Consider the following 25,466-nt stretch of genomic DNA (forward strand, 5'->3'; position numbering starts at 1 on the left):
AGCGATTTTGGTCCCAATTATATAGTAAAATGTCATGTATTATTACATGTGTAAATCCTCTTGAATACAAACAAATTAAGTTTGGTGTACTTAAGAAAGATTGTTCACAACACTATTTGATGAATAACCTTTTTGAACTTGCTAAATACTTTATTCACAAATGCAGATTTTTAAAAACCCCTCCTTCCTTTCCTTACTTTGTTAATGAACTTAAAACAGTTGCCACATCTCTTGGTACCCTTTCAAATGAAAAAGCTATTACAGTAGCCAACTTTTTAACGAGTTAAGTACCCCATATCTCTCAATATGTTTTTTTTTATTTATTTTTTTATTTTTTTATATATATATTTTATTTTTTTTCTATTACTTTATATTTAATTTAAACTTATTGCTGTCACGTATTATAATTGTTAACTATGTCTGCCTTTTGAGAACTGTAAATGGTTAACATTGTTTGTTAATGCCTATTTTGTTTGTAAATTTGTTATTCTTTTCAATAAATAAAAAAAAAAAAAAAAAAAAAAGGTGGAATTATCAGTGGAAAAGGAAGTAAAGAAAAGTAAAGCAAGTAGAATTGAGTCAAGTCGTACCATGCAGTTCGGAAGTAGACACTTGAAAATGTCTTGTGAAAGAGTCAGAATTACTCAAGAGTAGTACAGGAACAGTTTAACCCTTACCAGCCGGAGCGTTCAAATTTGGGAACAATTATTCCCATGCTTCCTGTCTCAGTATCTTCACCGTCCAGTCACTGATTTTATTTCTGAAAACTGCCAGATACTCATGACAATAAGCTAAAAGCACATAAGATTGGTTATGGGGTTACTGGGCGTGAATAATAAATGTATCGTCATCATCATCATCCTCCATTTGCCTGGGCGGAGCCAGAGAGGATATACCAGGAGACTTACTGCTTCAAATTAAAAACTGAGGCGAGTTTTCGAGTTAAGACAAGTTATTTAACATGTGTTGTTAATATTGTCTATTGAAAGTCAAAATGTTTTAGTTAAATAGCATTTATTGGTAGGAGTAACGCTAGTTATGTCTGGAAAAAATTACATGATTGTCGGTATTCATCGGACAGGCAGCTAGCCTCTATTTTTAAGCACATTTCTGTGAAACTTGCTAAATAAACATTAGCTAGCAATACTATGTACATTTTTAGCTAAATATCAATAACTTTTTTGGCCAATTTTGTCACTTGTGGAAGATAGTCAAACCTTTTTAGTTACGAAGAATTTATTTGTAGTAGCGTTAGCTAGTTTTTTTTCTGGAAACATTTACGTGACCGTCACGGCGAGCCTCTTCTTTTTATATAAACTTTTTTTTAGCAGTTTCTGTGAAACTTGCTAAATAAACATTAGCTAGCAATACTATGTACATTTTTATCTAAATATCAACAACTTTTTTGGCCAATTTTGTTGCTTATGAAAAATCCGCTTGAAGTAATGTGAGGCAGAGAGCAGACGCTGTTCAGACCTGCCTGGAAACTGGCCTGCTAGTTAGATAAGTTATCTAGCTTGTTAATTTTCCCATGTAATAAAATAAATTGTAGATATCTTTCTATAATTTAGCAGATAGCCTTACCCATCCATCACACAGACATGATTTTAGATTGTGTGTAGCTTCCTGTTCACAAGGAAAGTGTGAGAGGGCTATCTGCAGATGGACATTCTGGTTAGTCTGCAAGCCTTTGACTATTCAGTGTATGGATTTGTGAAGAACACACTGCTGGCTACCAATTGTGTACTTTCTTTCTGTTGTAGAGATGGATAGAGACTATGGCTCTCTGCTCAGTACCCTCAAGAGGAGGAGGCAGCTGACTGCTGATGAGCTTAGGTTCATAGCAGAGGAGGACATGGCTCATGAGGGCATGAGCACACAAGAGGAAGATCTGCTGGACCAGGAACTACTGCAGGAAGACCTGGACCATGAGGAGATGGAGGATGAGATGGAACCTGATCCCCAGCCAAGACCATCAACTGGATGTATATGAATGTGTATTTATTGTTTGTTTCTATTTCTCATATGACTGATACTCACAGTAACACTAGCACTGTTACTCTTATTATTTTGGGTATGGCTAGCCATTCTCGCACTGGTCCCAAGTCAGCTAGAAAGCGTAAATGCTTCCCTGACTCTGTTTCTTATCCCTCGTACTCTGACATCGATTCACAGGCACCAAAACCTCTCCCATTTAAGCCTATCCATCCATTCGGTATTGACTTAGGTAGCATGCGTCAGGCTGTGCAGTCAACCTCCAATATGATGTTGCGAGAAATTTACTTTTTCATGCTGTTTTTTACTCAGGCTGTAGTTGCTGATATATGCAGCTTTACAAACCGTCAGGGGTGGGAGCTCGTCCTAAACTGTCCATCATATTCCAGCTACCAAGGAGCTTGGATGGAGGTGACCCCTGATGAATTTTACAGATTTCTTGGGTTGCTCATTTACATAGGGTTTTCAATTCTCCCTGATTCCCATCGTCATTGGGGAACCAAGTCACTTCAGGGCTCGTGGGCGAGGGGATTTATGTCGCATGACCGCTACAAGGCTCTTTTAGCAGCTCTACATGTTGTAGACCCTACCACAGACGATAATCAGGATCGCCTTAGGAAGTTGCATTATCTTATGGACCACCTCAAACAAAAATGCCAGCAGCTCTTTCGGCCTAACCAAAATCTTGCAATAGATGAACGTATGGTCAAGTCTAAAGCTCGGTCAGGATTTAAACAATACATGAAGGGCAAGCCTACTCGGTGGGGTTTTAAATTATGGGTAATTGCAACATCAGACTCGGGGTATACTCTTGTCTTTAATGTTTACACAGGTAGTCATGATGGGCGTGTCACTGACTTGGCCACCAAAGTAGTTGAATCGTTACTGCAGCCATTCAAAGACCAGGGCCACAATGTTTGGTTTGACAACTTTTACACGTCCCCAGCTCTTATGGTTAAGTTGTTTGAAATGGGAACTAATGCCTGTGGGACATGCAGAGTGATCGTAAACTGTTTCCTGCAGAATTTAAAGACATCATATGATGGGAACGCAAGACAGCTCGTGGGGATATGAGGTGGTGTAGGATTGAGGGGAATATACTTATAATTCAGTGGAAGGATATGCATACAGGAACATGCCTCTCCAATTTCCACAATGCGAATGGCTCAACCGAAGTGACTAGGTTTGTAAAAAATGATGGCGACTGGACAAAAGAAGTAGCCCTCCAGCCTACTCTCATCAGCAATTATAATAAAAACATGGGTGGTGTTGATAGAACAGACCAAATGATAAAATCTTACTACGTCCTACAAAAAAACTCAGAAATGGTGGAAGACTCTTTTTTTCCACTTCATAGACATTGCCGTCATCAATAGTTTCATATTGTTTAAGGAATGGCAACACATTCATGTGTTTCAGGGGATGAGCATAGACCGGTGGACTTAACCCAGATAAATTTCAGAGAAAACCTGGCTCGTCTGCTGGGAGGTATCGATATTCACGCAAGTTTCCCTTTGCATACACTAAAGCCTGTAGTCCCTCCTTCATCATCACTCCACACAGCCCATGTCCCTAAATTTGAAGAGTCTATGCTATCGGAAAAGTAGGACTGAAAATAAAACTAAACTAGCTTGTTGCATGCCGGAATGTAATGGCAAAAGACTTTGCTTGGTTCGTGATAGGAACTGTTTTCAGTCTTGGCAGTTAGCTGAGTGTGACCAGTTTTGTGAAGAGGCCTAGGTTGGGCTGTGTTTACTGGTGTTGTCGTGCTCCCCCTCCCCTCATTTTTCCCTCTCTTCTCTCCACAGTAGGGATGGTAAGATTCACCGATTCGCATTGGTGCATCGGCATAAGTTAACGATGCAATGCATCGATTTAAAAAAGTGTGCATCGAATACAAGTTGGCATTTGTATCGCGATGCATCATTTCTAACATATTTACATTGGTAAAAATGTATTTATTTATATATAATTATTAGTAGATGTGTCCTGAGAGTCACATAGAATATAGATTAACATGGCAGAGGTAGAGCTGTATCTTCCACCAAATAATTACAAATCCAATGTTTGGAAACACTTTGGGTTTTATAAGAGAGATGGAAATTTTGATAAAGCCCATGAAATTTGTAAAATATGTCATGCCGCTATAAAATATACAGGCAGTATGACTAATTTAACAACACACTTGAAGCACCAACACGGTGTGAGTGCAAAGATGTCTGCCTCCCCCTCCTCGCCTTCGGATTCAACTGTAGCTGCTAGCCGCTGCGGTACCGCTAGCAGGATGCCGGATGTGCAAAAGATTAAAACTTTTTTTCACTGCCCGCTGGCTAACAGCTATGCTCGTTCCAAGGCAATAACCGACGCAATCGCCTTTTTTATTTGTAAAGATATTCAGCCTTACAGCATTACAGAGAACGAGGGCTTCCAATACCTCCTCCACGTCTTGGAGCCGAGGTACCACATATCAAATAGGAAGCTATTCACAGAGAAACAAATCCCTGTTTCTGTATGACAAAGTTAGACGAGAGATAGCCGAGTCATTAAGCAATGCCCAAAGAGTTGCAATTACGGTGGATGGCTGGACATCTTGCACCACTGACTCATATGTCACTGTCACAGCACACTATATTGATGATGAGTGGGTTTTGCAAAACCACTTTCTACAGACTAGAGTGTTCAATGAGGCTCACACAGGAAATAATCTAGCAGTTTTACTGTAGGACGTTTGCCGCGAGTGGAACATCAAAGACAAGAACACAGTGTTGGTCACGGATAATGCAAAAAACATGATACTGGCAGGAGTTGGTGCAGAGATGGACTCCCATGTGCGATGCATCGCGCACACACTTAATCTGGCAAAAATGCCTCAAACTGGATGGTGTCAGAGCTTCTGGCGAAAGTGAGGAAGGTGGTAACGTTTTTTCACAGAAGCCCAAAAGCAACGTGAAATGCAAGCCCAGTTACACCTGCCAAACCACAAGCTAATCCATGATGTTTCCACAAGATGGAACATTTCCTTTGACATGTTAGAGCGTTTTTGGGAGCAGCAGCCTGCCGTGTTGAACACCCTGCTGTCAAGGAAGATAAAGAGGGGAGAAGGCATGGCCAATCTGACAGAGGAATACATGACACTAATCCAAGAGGTCATCAAATTGATGTCCCCTCTGAAAGTGGCAACCACACTCCTCAGTGAGGAAAAAAACCCCACCATCTCAATGATCTCCCCTATCCAGGCCAAATTACAGAGACATTTCCAGCCAGATGAGAGTGATCTACCAGTAATTTCCCAGATGAAGGAACGATTCAGACAGGACTTTGATGGTCGCTACACATATCTCCAAGACCTCCTCCACTATGCCTCAGCACTTGATCCATGCTTCAAAGACCTGGCTTTTCCAAGGACATGATATTCATGAAGCTAACAGCAGAGGTGGTAAATTTGGATGAAAGACTTGTTTGTGAATGGTTATTTTTATTTATTTATTATTGTTTATGTTAAAACAGCACCTGCTTTCTGCTCACTGAGTTAGCATATCTGCTGAAAGCACATTCGTCTGCTGGCAAGTTAAGGAACATTTCTTCATTGTTTATCCCTGAGCATCCTTAAATTGTTTCACTGTTAAATGTGTGAGCTGTTAAAAGTGTAACTGGAGACAGAACAGGAAAAGAACATCTGGTTTTATTTAATATTTTTTATTTTTTTTGCACTACAAAGGCCTGTTTGTGAAAGGACCATGTGTTAGAAGTCAGAAGGCACTTAAGTTAATTTATGATTTGCTGTCTGTCTGAACCAAAGAAATAAAAGCGAACTATCTGTACCATATTGAATTGCATAGCATCATATTTTTTTCCATTACATCATATTGCATTGAATCGTATTGTGTTGAATCGAATCGAAATCGGATCACACTGCATCGTAATAGGGGTGAATCATATTGCATCGCATCGGTAGCTGCTTCATATGTATCTTTAATGTATCGTATCGTTGGCTATGCATCGAGATGTGTATCACATCAGCCTCAGTTATGGAGATGCACATCCCTACTCCACAGGTATTGCAGTTGTTGAGTATTTATGAATCTATATATATTCTGTTCCTGCACTCTTTATTAAAAATGCATTTACTGTAGATAGTTCGAAAGTTTGATTTTGTATGTTTTGCTGTGTAATTCATGTGTAATTCTAATGTTCAAATTAAATAAAGTGTTTGTTTTATTGAACACATAAAATGTATATTTCAGTGTTTGTGTCCTTCAATTTCAGATGCAATCTCAATTTATTATTACAGGTGCTCAAAAGGAGTATTTGAGGAGTGGTCATGTGAAATGTATCTTAACATTCTAAATGTTTGTTTTATTCCATTTTCCCACTAATCACTAGAATGGTCATAACTTTTAAACAATAGATTATATTTCTAATCTGTCTGCTATTCTACATTGCCCACAAAATTATGTATATTTCATGCACTCTAAGTTTCCCTCTAGCTTGTAATTAAAATGCTTGAAAATGCAGTTATCTGATGAAGTATGGTGGCTGGAGAAGATTTTTGTAAAAATTGTTGTGTGAAATCTTATTGATAAAGGATGATTAGCCTTAAATAATCATACATATATTTATATCATATGAAAGCCCTAGTTCTTCTCTTCAATATGGTACATACAGTTCAGGTGTGTGATGTTATATGAATATAATATGAATTTGGATATGAATATCATATTCTGGCACAGAATGGAATTTTGGGCTCAGGATTTAAAGGGTTAAGAGAAGCTCAAATAGACTGAAAATTGAGTAGCATTTAATACTTTCAGGTTGTACTTTTCTAAAAGTTGTACAATTATGGGGGGGGGGGGGGTGGTGGAGGCTACTGACCTGTGCTAGTTTGCCGTTTATGCACTGGCAGGACTGTGCTGAAGGGAATCCTGACCAACCAGTTGTATAGGTTAATAGGTATAATAGGCATTATAAATAGTATAAATATAAATATAAATAGTTATAATAGGCATTTCATGGCATTCAGTGTTGCCATGGGTCTTCTTCTTTGCCCTACACAAGTGGACCACAACAGCTACAGCAATAAGCTGCTGATGCACTTTGATGTAAAAACAAAATAACTATATTGAGATCACTTCATGGTGTACAACATCCATTCAATGGAACATATAAAATGGCAGCAGAGACAATGGCTTTCAATTTTGATGCTTGCTGTGCATTGCTATTTGCCATTTGTTCTCCCATCTGAGCTGCTGAGCTGAAGCGCCTCTCCAATATGCCACTAGAAAAGATCGGGAAAGGGGCAAGACATTTTAATGTACGAGATTGTAAACAATGAACAAATCTAGTAAAGTTTGTAAAACAAATCCTAGAAAATGGACCATGCCAGACTGTGGAGAAACTTCAAAATCTTGACACAGAACTGGACAATACAGAGAAAAGGACCAAGATGGTAATACATATGCAAGAAGCTCAAATGTACAATTACACCTACACATTTAGCAGAAGTGAAAAAAAAAGTGACACACAGCAAAATCCTCATTGTTAAACCAACACACTACAGAGTGTGAAAAAGAATATATAAAAAAAGAATAAAAATAACTATAATTATAATAATAATTAAAATTTACAGAACGTATTATTTTATTCTATTATAATAATTTACAAAAAAATGTCAAAGTAAATCTTTTCCAGATAGTATTGTGCACATATTTATTTTTCACAGTAGCCCTGCGACCATCCAGGGTGTTATTCTGCCTTCGGCCCGAGATGCTGGGATAGGCTCCAGCATCCCCGCGACCCTATATAGGACGAGCGGTTTGGAGAATGGATGGATGGATGGATTTTTCACAGTATAAATGGGTCTTTATATAAAGGAAAATATATAGCTGCATATCTGTGTGTATGTGTGTGTCTGACATTTAATATTATTAATACCATAACTTATACTGGGGACTTAAAAGTCACCAAATTGTGGGAATGACCCATTTTGTGATATGCTGAAACAGTTTGTGAGCAAAATGCATTTAGTGATCCACAAAACCCCTTTCGTAAACATAATATATGTCCTCCACAGAACATTTCGGAACTTTTGCGAACAATTTGAGGTTTAGTATTTTAAGCGCTGACTTTACATTTCATTTGACAAAATGCAACTGTGTTTTTGTCTTTCTAATTAAAGTACATCATGAAATATTGCATTTCGTGTTATGTAATTAAAAAGTCTGTAAAATGTTATGCAAGGCCTCCTCTTCTAACGAAACCCAAAGTTTTAGCCGTTTTTACTGAATCAATCTTATTTATGGATTTTTAAACTATGCATGGCCTTTCTCGGTCAAAAAGAGGGTGTGTGAAATCTGACAAAAAGGATTATTATTATCATTATATTTTTTTACAGATGAACTACCTTTGATCACTTGGAGGAACAAACCCAGGGGCTTCTGTGCGCAAAATGTTGCTCAAGGCTGTATCAAATGATGTTTTGAGTGCCTACAGTTTGAAGGGGGAAAAAAAACAAACAAGCCTTCCAAGACTTAAAAATTTGCCACATAATTATAGGTATGTTTTGTCCAAACAGGCTTCCAGTAATTTTAATATTATTAAAAAGCAACAGTTTTGTATTTTACACTGTGGAATGGAACCTTTATTGTTCTGGTTCCAAAATACAGTAATTTAAATAACACCATACTCAAATCTAACTCTTAATTTTCACATGAAATACTTACTATATTATTTTATATTAACATACAGAGTTGACTTGTTTTCCATTGGCATTTCCATTTTTCCACTTTATGACAAAATACAGTTAAAGCAAGTCTTAATATCTTCTGCCTTTGTGCTACTCAAGGTATTTTTTAAGTATGTTTGTATATTTCTACTGAAAACAACACTAAAAGAATAGTATTTTTGCAGTGCATTTAACGCCTGTATAAATAATGCATCTGTCCACAAGACACCGGCGACACTGCTATTTCACATAATAATCCTTAACTGCACTGACAACACAGTGAATGTTTTGTCTAATTTCTATATGACTCGTGTCTTTTTTATTTCTTTGTTTTAAATTTGCAGATGATGGTGAAGTGAAGATGTGTGGAAGAATTGTTTTTAATATGTTGTTTTATTTAATAATATTTAATAAATGATAATATATGACCTATTTTTACATTTAAAAATAATTTAATTATTTTAATCTTTTTAAGTTTTAGAAGATTTATGGTAATCAATCAATTTTTGGAATAGATGTTAAAAACAACATGTTCGTGGGTAATTTCTTAAATGATATGGATAGTTTATGCAAATGATATATCTTGTTTTGATAATATTTAGGATAATATATGATCTATGTTTTTCTTTTCAAATAATTCAGTTATTTTATTCTCTTTAAGTACAATTTATGGTTCATATGATTATGTTTTCTGAACAATAAACAATGTAGAAGACATGGTTTGTTGACTGATTATTGCACAGTCATATTGCAACAGAGGTTAGGAGAACATTCTGGGAACGTTTCGCTAACGTTCTTCTAACATCTCCTAACCTAAATGGATCGTTCTATTTACGTTAAGAAAACTTTCCTGGCTAACCAACAGGGAACGTTAGAATATCTGTTCTGGGAACGTTCTGGGAACCAGGAGCTAACGTTCCCAGAACGTTCTGAGAACCAAAAATTGTTAGCTGGAGCATCTCTTCAATGGCACGAACGGTATAAAGCTGTATAAAGCTCCTAGATCAGTGTTTCCCAACTAGTGTGCTGTGAAAGACTGTCAGGTGTGCCATGGAAAATTATCAAATTCCACAAAATAAATAAATGCATGAAAAAAAAATCATTTCAGGGATCCAAACTCCTCACCTTTCGGAGAAATTCACCATTTTGAAACCATAATTGGTCTCTTTTGTGATTGTGAAGAGCAATAATTAATGTGTAAAAGTGACTGATATTTGTACACGTAAAGGGTCTTTCACATGACTCGCGTCAGCGCTGCAGAATACATTGAAGTCTATGAAGTGACGTCACTTTACACCAAAGTTATTTCCACACACGTTTTTGCTTCACCAATAATGTCTTTGAGAGTACTAAGCAACAAGAAATACTGAAAAACTCTCCAAATTTGTGAAGAGATATTGGATGTTCTTTTAATTAAATATAACCTTATTGTTTCCAAGTATCAGAAACCCCAGTTATTGAACTAATTTAAATTCACCAAGAAAACGCATAGACCTAAACATAAACGAGTCCTTTTATTACTTTCTGCTATCAAAGCAACAGCAAGCTTTTTTTTTTTTTTTTTTTGTCTCTTCCAAATACATGTTTTCAATGTTTATTGTGCACACCTCCTGCTTTTTTATGTGGCAAACTCATAAAATTGCCCCTCTGTGATGCTTTCTGCATCTCTTGTCATGTGGAGGGCAATGCAGCGCTTGACGCTGGCGTTGAACGGAGCGTTGAAAAATGCGCTTCGCAATGACGAAAGAACATTATTGAAACTCAAAATGATTATTATTAGGCTATTATTGTTGTATTTATTATAAAAGTCATGCTCAGCAGTTTAAATCTGTAGGAAAATGATACCGTAGATCTGCTTTGTGTTTATAATTCTTATACTGAAGTCAGTAGATTTGTAGTCATGCAAGTTTTAATAAAGGAGAAAATAAGGACGTTATTGAAACTCACTATTATTACACTATTATTATTGTCTTTTTGGATGAAAAATAATGCTCAGACTGAAGGAAGACTATAGATCTGCTTTGTTCTTTTAATGCTTAAACACTATAAAGTCTCTTGGTAGATTTCGGTCATGAACGACTCAAAATGATTCACTGACTCACTCATAGCACAAAAGATGCTCATTTGTCGCCACCTAGTGACATTTCCAGAAGGGGTCACTGAACTAATCAGTTAATAAAATTGAACAAATTTGTGAGACAGAAGCAAGCCTCACCAAAATACTCTTTATTTTTGCAGCTAATTCTGCACGATTGTAAACTTGAATAAACTTGAATCACTAAAATAGCTGGAATTGGTGCTTTTAGCTTATTCTTTAAAATATCCCCAGAAAAAATGTTCGTGGACCAGTGATTGTCTTACCTTTTTCGCCCCTCATGAGTTGGCATCCCTGTAATTTGTTGTGGCATTGCAAGAACAAATCTACAAATTAGAAAAGAAGCAAATTTGTTGTTTTTTCATCACCCATTTTGCGCTCTTGCCACCTGTGACCTCACACAGCGTAGCCTACCTATGTGACTTGTTTTTTTTTGTTTTGTTTTTTGCATAGCCGAATTTCAAATATTACAAGTAAACATGCTACTAAGACGGACAGAAAACATGGACAAGTTCTTGAAAAGGAAAAATACTGAAAATGGTTAGCCTATGTGGGATAGTGGTGTGCCGTAGAATGTTTTAGTCGTAAAAAGGTTGGGAAACACTGTCCTAGATCACATCTGATTTTCCACAACTCATGTTGTCTGGAGTTCTTTGTATAGTCAATGTCCTTGAACAGATATTTTATCAATGTTTTGTCTGCGGAACGATCCAAAAACACTTTAAACTGAAGTACAGCCGTTATAGAAGTACTATCCCTCACAGCCTCATTGTCATACCCATTAAAAATCAAAGATGGCACTAGTGTGAATAAGGTCTATAGGTATTAATTAATTTGATGATTTCTTTTTCAGCACAGAACATCAAAAGTATGCCAAAATATTTATTTATTTTATTTAAGCAACTCACTTGCAAATATACAGTATTTGCAGTACAGGCAACATGTATAATAAATAATATGTAGCCTACATAAATTGTTCACATACTTTGAACTCGTTTTTAATGCTAAAATAATTTAATAAATACTACTGAATCCAAGAATTACATTGCTTTTGTTTATTTATGAATGTATAATTAGCATTTTGGCTGTGTAATCACAGAACGACTCAAACACCTACACAGAACTTCGCGCTGGCCACTACTGGCCTGTTGACTGACAGGCGATATTTATATTTAAAAGGTGATTGCCTCTTTTACCTGTAAGGCAGGAGTTCCTTTCTACATTAATTTATTACCAGTGGTCTGTCTTGGACTAAAGAGTCTCTGTAAAATCCCAGAAGAAGAAACCTACAAGTGAAGAGGAATAAAAGTGTACCAACTGAAATCTTCACAACATAATATTGTACAGATGGAGTTAGTTAAAGAGAAGAGAAATGAAGATAATGAGGAACTAAGAGGTTAGCATCTATTCCTGATTATTCATTGAAGACTGCTGAACAGGGCGGTAAAGTGTGAGTTTTGTTCGCATTTGCGATTAAAATTATAATGTGGGAATAGAGATTTTTTGTTTTTGTTTTTGATTTTTCCCCTTTTTCACCCAATTTGGAATGCCCAATTCCCAATGCGCTTTTAAGTCCTTGTGGTCGCGTAGTGATTCGCCTCAATCCGGGTGGCAGAGGATGAATCCCAGCTGCCTCCAAGTCTGAGACCATCAACCCGCGCATCTTATCACGTGGCTTGTTGAGTGTGTTGCCACGGAGACATAGCACCTGTGGAGGCTTCACGCCTTCCGCCGCGACATCCGCGCTCAACTCACCACGCGCCCCACTGAGAACAAACCACATTATAGCGACCACGAGGAGGTTACCCCATGTGACTCTACCCTACCTAGCAACCGGGCCAATTTGGTTGCTTATGAGCCTTGAGCCTGGCTGGAATCACTCAGCACGCCCTGGGATTCAAACTAACAAACTAGCGAACTCCAGGGGTGGTAGCCAGCATCTTTTACCACTGAGCTACCCAGGCCCTGGGAATAGAGATTTTTAACACATTCACACGTGTGCATTAAGTTTAGTTTCTAGCGCTTATAAAATCCATATATGACGCCTAATAACATGTAAAATGAGTCTGATTTCTGCTTTGCTATTGCAAAATGTCAAGCGCTCAAACTTTAGCTCATAGTCATGGACGCATTTTCATGATCGAGTAATGTCTGCATGCGTGCAAACAAAAGAGCAGCAGAAACTGAGGCGATCAATTAGTGATGGGAAGTCCAATTATTTCTGCAAACCAGTTCTAAATTGGACGTTTCGTTTCAATGAACCGGTTCATAAAACCGATTCACCAGTTCTTTTATGACTTTTACGTGTAATGAGTAAAGACGTCACTGTATATAATTCTAATACACCAGCGTCATGGGAAACAAAGGATAAGGAAAGCACAGGGCCCAGATGGTGATTCACCTGCACCTTTCACCTGTGCTAACCAGCTGGCCCCCATCTTCACACAGATCTTCAATAGATCACTGGAGCAGTTTGAAGTCCTATGCTGCTTCAAATGTTCCACTATCATCCCCATCCCAAAGAAACCAAAAATCACAGGACTTAATGACTACAGACCTTTCGCCCTGACGTCTGTGGTCATGAAGTCATTTGAGAGACTGGTGTTGGCCCACCTGAAGGACATCACTGGACCCTTTCTAGATCCCCTTCAATTTGCTTATCAAGCAAACAGGTCTGTGGATGATGCAGTCAACATGGGATTGCATCATATCCTGCAACATCTGGACAGACCAGGGACATATGCAAGGATACTTTTTGTGGACTTCAGTTTGGCTTTCAACACCATCATCCCAGCTATTCTCTAGACTAAATTACACCAACACTCTGTTCCCACGTCTATCTGTCAGTGGATTACCAGCTTTCTGACAGACAGGCAGCAGCTTGTGACACAGGGGAAATTCACTTCCAGCACCTGTACAATCAGCCCCCAGGGATGTGTGCTCTCCCCACTACTCTTCTCCCTCTACACCAACGACTGCATCACCAAGGACCCCTCTGTCAAGTTCCTGAAGTTTGCAGACGACACCACTGTCATCGGCCTCATCCGAGATGACGATGAGTCTGCATACAGAAGGGAGGTTAAACAGCTGGCTGTCTGGTGCAGTCAAAACAACCTGGAGCTGAACACGCTCAAAACAGTGGAGATGATAGTAGACTTTAGGAGGAACACCCCAACACTGTTCCCCCTCACCATTCTAAACAGCACTGTGGCAGAAGTGGAGTCATTCAGGTTCCTGGGCACTACCATCTCACAGGACCTGAAGTGGGAGACCCACATTGACTCCATTGCGAAAAAGGCCTAGCAGAGGTTGTACTTTCTTCGCCAGTTGATGAAGATAAACCTGCCACAGGCGCTGCTGATACAGTTCTACTCAGTGGTCATTGAGTCTGTCCTCTACACTACAATAACTGTCTGGTTTGGTTCAGCTACGAAATCAGACATCAGAAGACTACAAAGGACAATTCAGACTGCTGAGAGTATTATTGGTTGCCCCCCCCCCCCCCCCGGAAGCTCCTGTCACCAAGACAAATTCCTTGTATGCTTGGCAATAAAGCTCATTCTGATTCTGATTCTGAATAACTCAATCTTCCAATGAAATTACAGACTTCTCTCTTGTGACGTATACAGGACTTCTCCAATAATTTAGTCCGCTTAAACCCTGCCCCTTTCTTATAAAAACCACAACCTTGCGTAGAGTTGAGCAGAGAGTCAATCGCATGTTGGTGAAATGGCAAGGTGTATTTTTGTCTGTTTTCCTTCAAAACTATCCTTCCTTAACCCAAACTCCCTTGGTTACGGGTCAGCTGGCTTGAATTTACATTTCGAATGAGGAGGAATAACGGTGAAATTGCGGTAGTGTTCGAGACGAATACAACGCTTCCAATGCCTCTGGAGTTTATTTATATTTTTGAATGCAGTTGTCTTGGGATGCACAGCATATTGTGATTCAAAACGTTAAAGTATTGTTATCTTTACTCATTCATAAATGTGTTGAGATCACTGCTCAATTTCACCAAAAACCAGCTCTGACTCGAGCAGCACGGTGGTAGGGGTGTGTGTGTCTCCACTGCAAACGCGCATTCAGATCTGCCTCCCTTCTGCTATGCAACACCCATATTTTCACAATCCAATCAACAACCAGTGGATAAACACAAATCCCCGCCCTAAATTTTTTCTTGTTCATAAACCTGTTTCACTCAGAAATACGTCACAATATGTAAGTAAATTCGGTTACAACTTCCCTTTCATGCCAACTTTAATAATGCAGAGTCAGTTGTGAAAAGACATGCTGGTGTTACCGACATCACCATCTTTAATATTTACTTGAGTGACTGTCACTATGGATACAGATGTTAGAATACAGTTGTAACTTTGGTTGTTTGTTCATACAGACAGTATTCAAGCCACTACTAGATGATGTTGTATGAACAGGACATTTCAAGTCTCACACCTGTAAGTAAATGCGGTTTTAATCCCAAACACTGATTTTGTGAATGCAGCCACTGAATCTCAGTATGTCGGACACCTCCGAAAGAGGCAATTCTCAGTCCACTGTACTGTTGACTTGAGAATGGTTGCGACCGGAGCATTCAGTCCTATTTGTGAATTATTTGGAGCGGGTCATTGCAAAGAAAAGTTAGGAAAAGCAGATATCACCAGTTCTAGGATCATATTCCTCCCGGTTAAAGGCTCACTACGAATTGGAGTGTCAGACACATCTGAGTGACAGGTTAAGGTAGAGTAACATGTGGATCAGTGTTGACTCGAGACGCAAACTGTTTCAAACTATTCAGTCTGAGTTTGTGAACTGGTTCAACTCGTTAATTGAAAAGAACTGGTTCAAAAGAACAATTCGTTCACAAACTGGATATCACTACGGATCAATTAAAAGGCGAGATATTATTCAGTTTGCCCAAAAGTCCATGATCATCAATGCTGGACTTATTGAGAATGAGCTAAAAGATGGTGAGCTTTTGACTCAGAAACACTGATGTTTCTAGAGAAACACCATGCGATGCGCTCCTGTAATATCTATTTATATTAGTGGTCAACAGGGGCTCAGTGGTCTAAAACCAGAACAATTAATGTAAAAAAAAAAAATAAAAAATAAAAAATACATAAAATTAAATTAAATTATATACAGTATATGTCAGTGTTTTCTCTAGGATTTTTGTCCTTAGTTAAAAAAGAAAAAAGAATAAAGAAACTCAATAACTAAAAAGAAAAGTGCATTATTATACATTTTATATTAGTTTGTCACTGAAATGCACATTTGACGGTACAGCACTGATTTTGACTTGATGCAACAGTAACATCTGTAAAAAAAAAGTTTATATATATACTGTAGGCTATATAATTATAAATCATCATAAAGTCCCAGGTGTATTACAAGTATTACGAAATATAAAAATCAAAATACTTAAATTATTGTTTAATTATAGAAAATATATTTTACACTTAGAAATGTCTGTCTCCTAACTCCCACTCCAATATTGTGTAAATCGTGTTATTATTAACTATGCATTTGTGAAAGAAGGAATAGGTAACGTTATAGGACTTTTATTTTGAATATCCGAACCGCTATGGTATTGTGACGTCATAAGGCTGCGCCGCGACTCATATGTCTGTTGATTCTGTTGCAGGTTTTTGTCTTCATATTTTGAATTTTTGGCAGGTCTGGTGAATCCACTCCCAAAACAGTTCCCAATAAATACTGTGAATATTCCTGTCATCTTTGAATTGAAGTGTTTCCAGAAGTGCAGGACAAACTTCAAGTGTGTCAATAATTTCTGACATACTATTGTAAAGATGGATTTTATTAAAGAGGAGAGAGAGGACATGGGTTATCCAGAACCATACAGAGTGAAAAATGAAGATACTGAGGAACAAATAGGTTGGTGTCCATTCTTGATTCTTCATTAATTACTGCTGATGTGTGATTTGAGTATCTCAGACCCTGTTTACACCTGCTATTGTGATCTGATCACAAATGGTCAACAATAAATACTGGTGTGAACAGGGTCCAAAATGTTTTGTAACAACCCTGTGTGTGTGTGTGTGTTTTAAGAAACATCAGCATTTTTTGATAGAACTTTAATAATATTACTTTAATATAATTTAATGATTGCTGTCAAACATTTGTCCAGTCAGCAAGAACCAAAGAACAAAAAATCCTTAATATCCATTTCAATGATCTTACCTTAACAATTTCAGAAGCTTGTCTCACCTCTCTGTCTACACTGTTGACTTGGTCACTGATCTTTTTTTCTCTCTCTAAAATTCTGTCAAAGGACAATACCATTAGCTGGGTTTCCTTCCAACTATTTTTATGCACATTTTGAAATTGCACATAAGAAATCCTGAATGGAAACTTTTGATATACGAATAAACTCTCAAAAGTTGCTTAAAATGTAATGCCCTAGGAGGAGATGGATTTTCTAGAGTTTCGCATTAGTTAAAATGCGAATTAAGGTGGTGGAAATGTGTTTTGACCTGAGCGTGATAGCTTTATGTGACTGGCCCAACAAAATGTCCGACCTTGGTACACAATTTTTCGTGCATAGCCCTTGGCATTTGGAAGTGTTTAACCCACAGCTTGTCTCTAAAGTGGGTCCTCACAATGCACCAGAACAGTTTTGAGCACGGGCGCTCCCATGTATGTGGAGGCTGTAGGTATATCGCATCTATTTCAGCCCTCATTATATCAGGTCTCCTGGCAGCATTTAATAAAACGAGGTACAATTGCTCCAGTCCTGCAAATAAAACTCTCCCTGTAGCAAGGAGGTCATTCAGCTGCTCCATCAAGACAAGATGGGCTCCCTCAAGATAAGCCCTGTTTCCACCTGGTGTTAAGATGCGTTTAAGAAAACGGTCAGGTCTAAATAGGGTCTAAAATGGTTTGTGATCATATCATATAATCCATATACAAATGTGGTCAAAAACGCATGCGACTGCATCGCATTTGAGGTTTAAACGCTAATCTGTCCTGTTTACATCCCAGTAGCATTTAAGGGCCACCCCTCACTTGTCAATCAACTGCTGCATTAAAACAAGAGTTTAAACTTTGCCGCTTATAAGCAGATTTAAAAGGAAAATCGGAAATTTTCCGATCAGAAAATGTAAAAAGCGGATACAATCACGAGAGCTTGACATATCTTTTTTAGTGTGTCTGATATCAAAACAGAGAAGCACGAAAACCTGAAGCTCCTTTAATACAGGTAATCCACTAAAATAATGGATAATTCTGCTTGACATGTTGCGTTTGTGCTTAGATAAAATTTCTACCACATCTTGGAGAAACAGCGCAAATTTTTTTTTTGCGCTTTCTTTGTCTTTTCTGACTTTGTTGCGCTTTATTATCATGCAGTAACACACTGACAGTGTGACTGATGTATGTCGTCATGAAACAGAGACACTTCCCTCCAAATCCGAACAGAAGTGGTCACAGGAGATGCATTTAAAAGACCAGATTGGAACAGGATTGAGAACCACTGGTTTAGATGTATACAATGACATTAGATTATTGTTGTCACACACATGATGACTCTATGAAAGAAATCACAAATGTCTGTCCCCTTCAGTTTGTACATGGGACATTATTGGTCATTCAGTGTTTCAGTGAAAAAGACGAACAATAAAGAGCTCAGAGATTTAAGTCTCACTAAAAGTTACCAAAATGTAAAATGTTTTCATCTGTTTAACAACATTAACTTACAATAGTCAAAGATGACTTCACTGTTTGCTCACTTCTTGTTTCAGGTAGATTGCCTGGCATGGTATTGGACTCTGTATTAATCACATTGTCTGCGATCACTCAAACTGATTTGCTGAATCAAAATGCGGACTGTGATGTGAGTGCTAGCCAATAGGATTAGCGCTTTTGCGTCTAAAATATGAAGTGGTCTGAACATTTCTGGGATTTTTACGCACAACAGTCTCTAGAGTTTACTCAGAATGGTGCCAAAATCAAAAAACATCCAGTGAGCTGCAGTTCTGTGGACAGAAATGCCTTGTTGATGAGAGAAGTCAGTGGAGAATGGCCAGAATGGTTCGAGCTGACAGAAAGGCTACGGTAACTCAGATAACCACTCTGTACAATTGTAGTGAACAGAATAGCATCTCAGAATGCACAACACCTCGAACTTTAAGGCGGATGGGCTACACCAGCAGAAGACAACACTGGGCACTTTATTCAGACCATAGTGTTCCTAATAAAGTGCTCAGTGAGTGTACACTCACAGCGCGACATGAGATACGAACTTCGTAAAGATGATTAGAAAAAAAAAATTGGGAGCTTGGTTTAAAAGTTTATCTTTGTTATCTGTCAAAATGACGGACAGCATTTGGAATTATCCATTGTGGTGGGGTGAGCAAGAGACGGACACAGTGGGAGTGGCGTCAGGCCTCGGAGAGGCATTTATTTAAAATAATAAACAACAGAAAAGGTGGCATAAAGTGTCCAAAGGGGAACGTGTCCAAAATAATTGGGAATCTGGCATCTTCGCGGTGAAAAGGGCTATATGCAGGAAGGGTAGTGAAGAGAAGGTACTCCCCTCCTTGGTCCGAGGCCAAGGAGGGGACCCACTTATTAGTGCAAACAATTCATGGAAAATGCTAATTCTGCACGTTAAAAGACACACGGTTAGAAAAATCGGGCTGCATTTGATCAGTGCTCGAGCACTCTGATGATAACGAGATTTGTGTCACGTTTCCTGTCTGTGTCTGACCGAAGTATACTTTAGGCTTTAGTCGTCCTTTCGTCAGCGTGACATTACTTTATGAAACGTTGTGACAAAATCGGGCCAAAAAAATGTTTTTGAGTTAATTTCGGTGTTTGTAACAGCTCGCCAGTGCGAACCCTCAGAAAAACTTTGTACCAGCTGCTGAACACCTTAATGTCATTGGTCCACATCATCGGTAGGTGTGACCTGGAGCTCCACCTGCTTTAAGGCCGACAGCTAATACCCGTTCAGTCAGTTAAGATCAGTCCTGGTCAAAATTTACCTATATCTGTATAATCATTCACGTAGAGACATTTTCCAAGACCATGTCATGCTTTTTTTGTGGTTTTGTTTTGTTTAATTAGTCTACAAAAGGAATCAAATCTACTCAAATGCTCTTAAGTGCCCATTCATGCTGTTGTTTGATATGCTGCTTCACTTACGTGCTGTCTTTGGTGAAAGCCATTCACACATCTGCCCAAATTAGGATATGCCTGTCATCATAATTTTGTCTGTATTCTGCCAATTAACACTTTTATACACCCATCTTTGCAGTAGTATCAGTGTCATCATAAATTACAATAACGGAGTGTAATCAGTGTATATTATGGCTGCGTATATTGTGTTAGCTTATGAGCTCCATGAATTCCGAATGTAAACAAGACAAATTTCACAGAATCTACTGCATATGTAAGGAGTATTGAGAACAGACTGTAAGGGGGAAGTCACCCACTGGTCCGAGGACAGTATCCGATGGCGTGGTTGAAGGTCTCCTGCGTGTTCTGTCTTATCGTGCGCGACATTAAATAATACTTTGGTTATTTGATTTGAGTTCCATGTTTTTTTATTAATCTTATCATTAATTCTTTTCTTTATTTCATCTGACTCCAATTATGAAAAACCTCGTTGATGTATCTATGCTCTGAATTTTAGTAATTCTCTCTTCTAGACTGCATTTGTTATTTCAATGTTATTTGGGTCCTGTGCTGGTCAGACACAGGTCCTTTAACTACAAATTCATCAGTTTCAGATATTAGTAAGTTTTAGACTAAGTCCTTATAGGTTCTTGGCTTTATCCGTTTAGTCTGATTTGAAGTTCATATAGATTCTCGACTCACCGTTTAGCCCCAGTCAATTAAGTTCTGTTTTACAGATTCTCGGTCCTACATTTAGTATTCCCATTTAATTCTACTTGGCTAAGTTCTATAATAGGTTCTCAGTTTACCGTTTAGCCTTTTACATATTTAACTAATGGGTTACTTCTGAAGTAGCTTAATTAAGCCAACTCTGACCATAGATTTGTAGTTAATAAGAAATATACTAGAAAACAGTCCTTCAGAATGAATCATAATAACAATTTATTTACCAGGTAATAGTAATACATTCAAACAATCCAATTAAAATAATAAATCAAACTCAAAGCTATCAGTGAACCAAACATAATAATATATTTAAAGTTGTATTCCATTCAAACATTTACCAAACATAAAAACAAACTGCAATTACCTGGTAGTGAAAAAACTACACACAATGTTTACTGTGTGGATCTTCTGGCTACAGAGACCCTGATTCCCTTGTCATCTCTCCTTAAATACCAAGACGATTCTATTGTTATTTCAGATGTGTGTGTTTGATGTTATTCAGGATTTGGTTTACAATTTAGGGGTTTGAAGGTAGACCTCTGAAACTTGTGATTGAGTGTTTGATTGATGTTTACAAAGAATGCACCTAATCTGCATCTGGTCTGGGAGAGACCTTGGAGGGGTCATGCCACTGATAGAATACTGTATTTTACTAAGTTCTTAAATCTTACTTGTGATTTGACTTTGCTGAAAGGGAATGAGACCGTTTTACCAGTTGCACTGAGACCTCTTGAATGATACCAGACATGTATGATCAGAAAACCTTTTACATTACAGAACAGGATAAGTCATAACTGATTTGCGTTTTATGGTCCCCAATCAGTGGGGTGTGTTTTCTCAGGTGGAGATGCTCCTCTGTGTGAGAGTTTTATGACGTTGGTTCTCGCAGAGTTCTTTGACTTTTCCCGGAAGTGATGCAAACAATTTTGTGCCAGTCTTACACAGACCTTAGAATTATTGAAAAAAAAAAAAGCACATCCCGAGGTGTTAATGTGGACAGGAAACGAAGCACCTTGGGTGTGCATTATTTTTCAGTAATTCAACTGTCTGTCCTTAATTATTAAGCTTATTCCAGTTACCATACAACATCTTTCAGGGTTTTGTCTCAAGACATTTTTTGGTTTTCATCCCTAAAACGCTCTTGTGTGTCGAACGACTTCTGCCACAGAGTCACTTTAGAACTAGTAAAAAGGTTTGCCCTGCTTTTAAGACCTTACTGTAGTAACAAGGTAGTGTGTGTGTGTGCATGAATGAGCAAGAGAGAGAAAGAAACCGAGAGATCACGTGTTGGATTACTTGTTTTTGCTCTGGCTCACGTCAACTAACATCGATACCAATCGCCAGTATGTTAGTTTAAGTAGATTTCTCAGCAGCTTTTCTGTTGCTAAACAACTGTTTAAATAATTCGCAGGGGTCCGTTGATATCAAGGCTGTGTCTTGCTCACAAGTGTCTTTGTGCGTCTATGTGTGTCCATGGGTGAGAGCAAAAGAGTTAGGGAGGGTCAAGTCATTTTTATTTGTATAGCACCTTTCACAACACACACAGTTTTGAAGCAGCTTTACAGAAAATCATGCATTAACAGAAAATGATACCGTAATATCTATAAAGTCTTAGTGTCATCATTGTGTAGTTTGATTAAATACAATTATGAAGTGTGTATAAAAATAATTAAATTAAATTATAATTGTATTTAGACGTATTTAGGGTGAGCGCGAGTGTGCTTTCCACAGATATTAAAAGTTGTTTAGATTAATATAGAAACTGTTGTATTGATCAAGTCACGGGGATGCGCTTACATCAAGGCACTGTTTGTTTCTCATGAGTCTCAATGTTTGTGCATATGTATGTTTGTAAGTGTGGGTAAGAGTGAAAGAGAAAGGGAGCATGAGGGTGCTTTCCACAGAAATTGAAGTAAATTTAGGATATTATAGAAATTGTTTGTCATTCTTATCTGATGTACTTAGCCAATGGCTTTGTTTTAGTTGGTTAGTCTTAGTTGGTCTTGCTTAGGTAGCCTGTAAAGCTCTTTGAAATAACTGAAATAATGTGGCGAAGTGATATGGAACCATTATGTGGTCAAGACCTGGAACTATTTTATTTTAGGAAAAAATCTGGCCAAAAAGACTGTTTTTGAGTTTGTTTTGGTGGATTCTTAGAACAGAAATGGTTGGCAATGGAAATTTTTCCCAATCAGTGGCCGTTTTTCAACCACTTTATTCGATTTGCCTATTACAGAGAGATTCATTACTTTCATTGGATACCCATCCTTGTTTAGAAACACCCACTGATTACTAAATAGAGATTCCTTACTTTGACTGGATACTACCCGTTGAAAAACGCCCATCCCGGTTTGAAAACCGCCTCTGATTGGGAAACGCCCATTTCTGTGTTTCGCAGGGATCTATATTTCAGAACTTTCAGGAAAACTTCTTACCAGCTGCTAAACACCTTCTTTCTGCCATTAGTCCACATCATCATAGGTGTGATGTGGACAGGGTCCGTACAGTCGTGTCTAGAAGTTAACCCTCTCACGTCAAGATTTTCAAGCATGCACATTCTGTTAATGTTGCTTTTGCTGCTCACCTTTCAACTTATTAATGTCTCTTAAAGTATCAAGTCGTGCTGAGTTGAATACAAGGAAGCATTTGTGTGTGTAACACTGTAGCAGGTTCTGTCCTTTTTGTAGTGTTTTTTTGTACAACTAGTAATATTAATCCTTCAGTTACAATAATGTTAAAATGTTAAGTTGTATGTCTTAGTTGCTGTTATGGTCTTTGTTACTGTTACCTGTTTCAAATAGCATTTTCTAGATGATAACAATATTATTATTAGGGGTGTACTGGTTAATCGTGGCACAATACATCACGGTTAAAAAATGTGACAATGCGCATCGTAGAGATTGGACAGTTTATTTTTAAAATGATTTCCTGTGTAAGTTTTTTATTGGTGCCCAGTGTGATTTTCACTGCAATCTCATATTGCATCCCATGCTGACATTAATAGTAAGTTATGAAGAAAAATGTTTTTTTGTTGAAAAAAAAAAAACTGCTGTTTTAAAACATTTTTCTTTTGTTTGTAAAGATTTATAAATTATTATTATAACACATTATAATCCATTTACCGATATATAAAAAAAAAAAAATGTAAACATTGATGAATGATTCCAGATGTTGTTTGACAATTGACAGATTGGATTTCTAGGGGAGGCTGTCTGCATTTATGACTGCACACATCAATCATCAGTGCAATACTGCCGGTTACAGCATTATAACATATCAACAAAAAAACAAAAAAAATGACAAGATTAAAAAGAAAGTGTGCAAAATCGGCACACCATTTCTGCTAATTACTTGGAATTAATGTAAGTGCAAACATGATATTTATAGCAGAATTCTCAGTTATTTTAGTGGAGTACCTGTGTAACTGAGCTTCAGATGTGCTTGTATCTTACAGGGTTCCTGAGGATCCTTAAACAGTCTTAAAATGTCTTTCCCAAATTTAAGGTCAGACATAATCTTAAATATCTTAAATGATACAACAAAAGTCTTAATTATCATTTGAAGAGGTCTTAAATTTGGGGGCGGAAAGACGGGAATCGTGATATGACCTAATGTGATTATCAAACTTCAAAAGAATACGATTTATTATATAAGTGCATGCGCTGCATTCTTCAAAGTGAAAACGTGACACTGTTGTATGTGCTCCAAGCACGCGGGGGATTGTGAGTGTTTCCAGCTGTTGCAGAGCAGTTCACAATCATTAAGCTATATCGGAAATTTATGACAACATCAACTGTTAATGATGATAATGATATAGTGTTGATGAAATATAAAAGTGTTTACTTATAATTGTTTATATTTGTTGGGCCTCATGTATTCAGATAGAAGACAAAGGCAGGCCTAATACAGTCGTAAAAACCTAACTCAAGCCCCCACCTTCCAAGTCATAAATCTTACTGATAAAAATCGCACCAAAATCAAACAAAGTGAGTCCAAAACAGACTACAAATCCATGAAGCCTTGCTCACTAAAGGATCGAACTCTCAACTCCTATTGGATGAGGCACACAACAGAACGTCCCTCAAACATGACATCATCAGGAGTTGAAATACCTCTGAAATGCTTCCGGGATTTGCTTCCAGCGACTTTGTTTGCAGCGTGTGGACGCAGCTCTTCGCTGCTCTCATGTGCAACCTCGTGGCACAAGGAAGTAACGTCAGACTTGAAACTGTGGCCATACAATCTCCATCTCGCTGGACGAGTTGAGATTACTCTGTGTTCAACTGAACACTCTAACGGATCCGAAGGAGACCACTGAGCAATTCGCATCTTCATCCGTTTGCCTACAGAAATGAAGAGATTAAAGATTTCTCTTCCATCTTCAATCAAGTCGACATTTCTGAGTTCTCCGCCAGCCCGCCGAGAATCAACAGCCGTACCGCCCGCCGACAGAGCGAGCCTCCCGTCATCACCCGAGCCTCGAGGAACCGGGTCAGAGTTAAAGGACGGAGGAAAACACATTCTACCTGTGTCCTCATGCGATTCAAGTAAGAGGTTTACGTCTGGGCAGAGATAGAATATTATAGCGTGTTATTCTTGTGTTTCAAGATTTTTGCTTGTACAGTTTACGGACCGCCATGTCCACTCATTATTAATACTCAGGGTATTAATTATCACAAATTTGTTTTGCTGTATTGTGGTCCAACCAAATTGGATTGTTGTGCAGTTTCGCCATCGCGGGTGAGACAGCAACTGAGTTCATCCATTAAAGAGTCAAATAACGCGGGACTT

The 25,466-nt window shown here is 38.0% G+C and overlaps 1 protein-coding gene across 3 annotated transcripts in view; it reads left to right on the plus strand.

Moving 5' to 3' along the window:
• The window catches only part of LOC127442945 (zinc finger protein 239-like), an 88,556-nt gene that overhangs the window by 45,479 nt on the left and 17,611 nt on the right, over positions 1-25,466 (plus strand). Inside the window, exon 3 of one of the 3 annotated variants that reach the window (XM_051701360.1) lies at positions 1,764-6,365. The exons of 1 other annotated variant lie outside the window; for it this stretch is intronic. In XM_051701360.1, the coding sequence (XP_051557320.1) occupies positions 1,984-3,069 (1,086 nt within the window). In that variant the 5' untranslated portion in view covers positions 1,764-1,983 and the 3' untranslated portion in view covers positions 3,070-6,365. Of the gene's footprint in view, positions 1-1,763; positions 6,366-16,417; positions 16,707-25,466 lie in introns of those variants that run through there. One more of the 3 variants, XM_051701361.1, reaches the window with a different exon arrangement.

This window comes from Myxocyprinus asiaticus, chromosome 6 (assembly GCF_019703515.2).
Source record: "Myxocyprinus asiaticus isolate MX2 ecotype Aquarium Trade chromosome 6, UBuf_Myxa_2, whole genome shotgun sequence".
In the NCBI taxonomy this organism is placed as follows: domain Eukaryota; kingdom Metazoa; phylum Chordata; class Actinopteri; order Cypriniformes; family Catostomidae; genus Myxocyprinus; species Myxocyprinus asiaticus.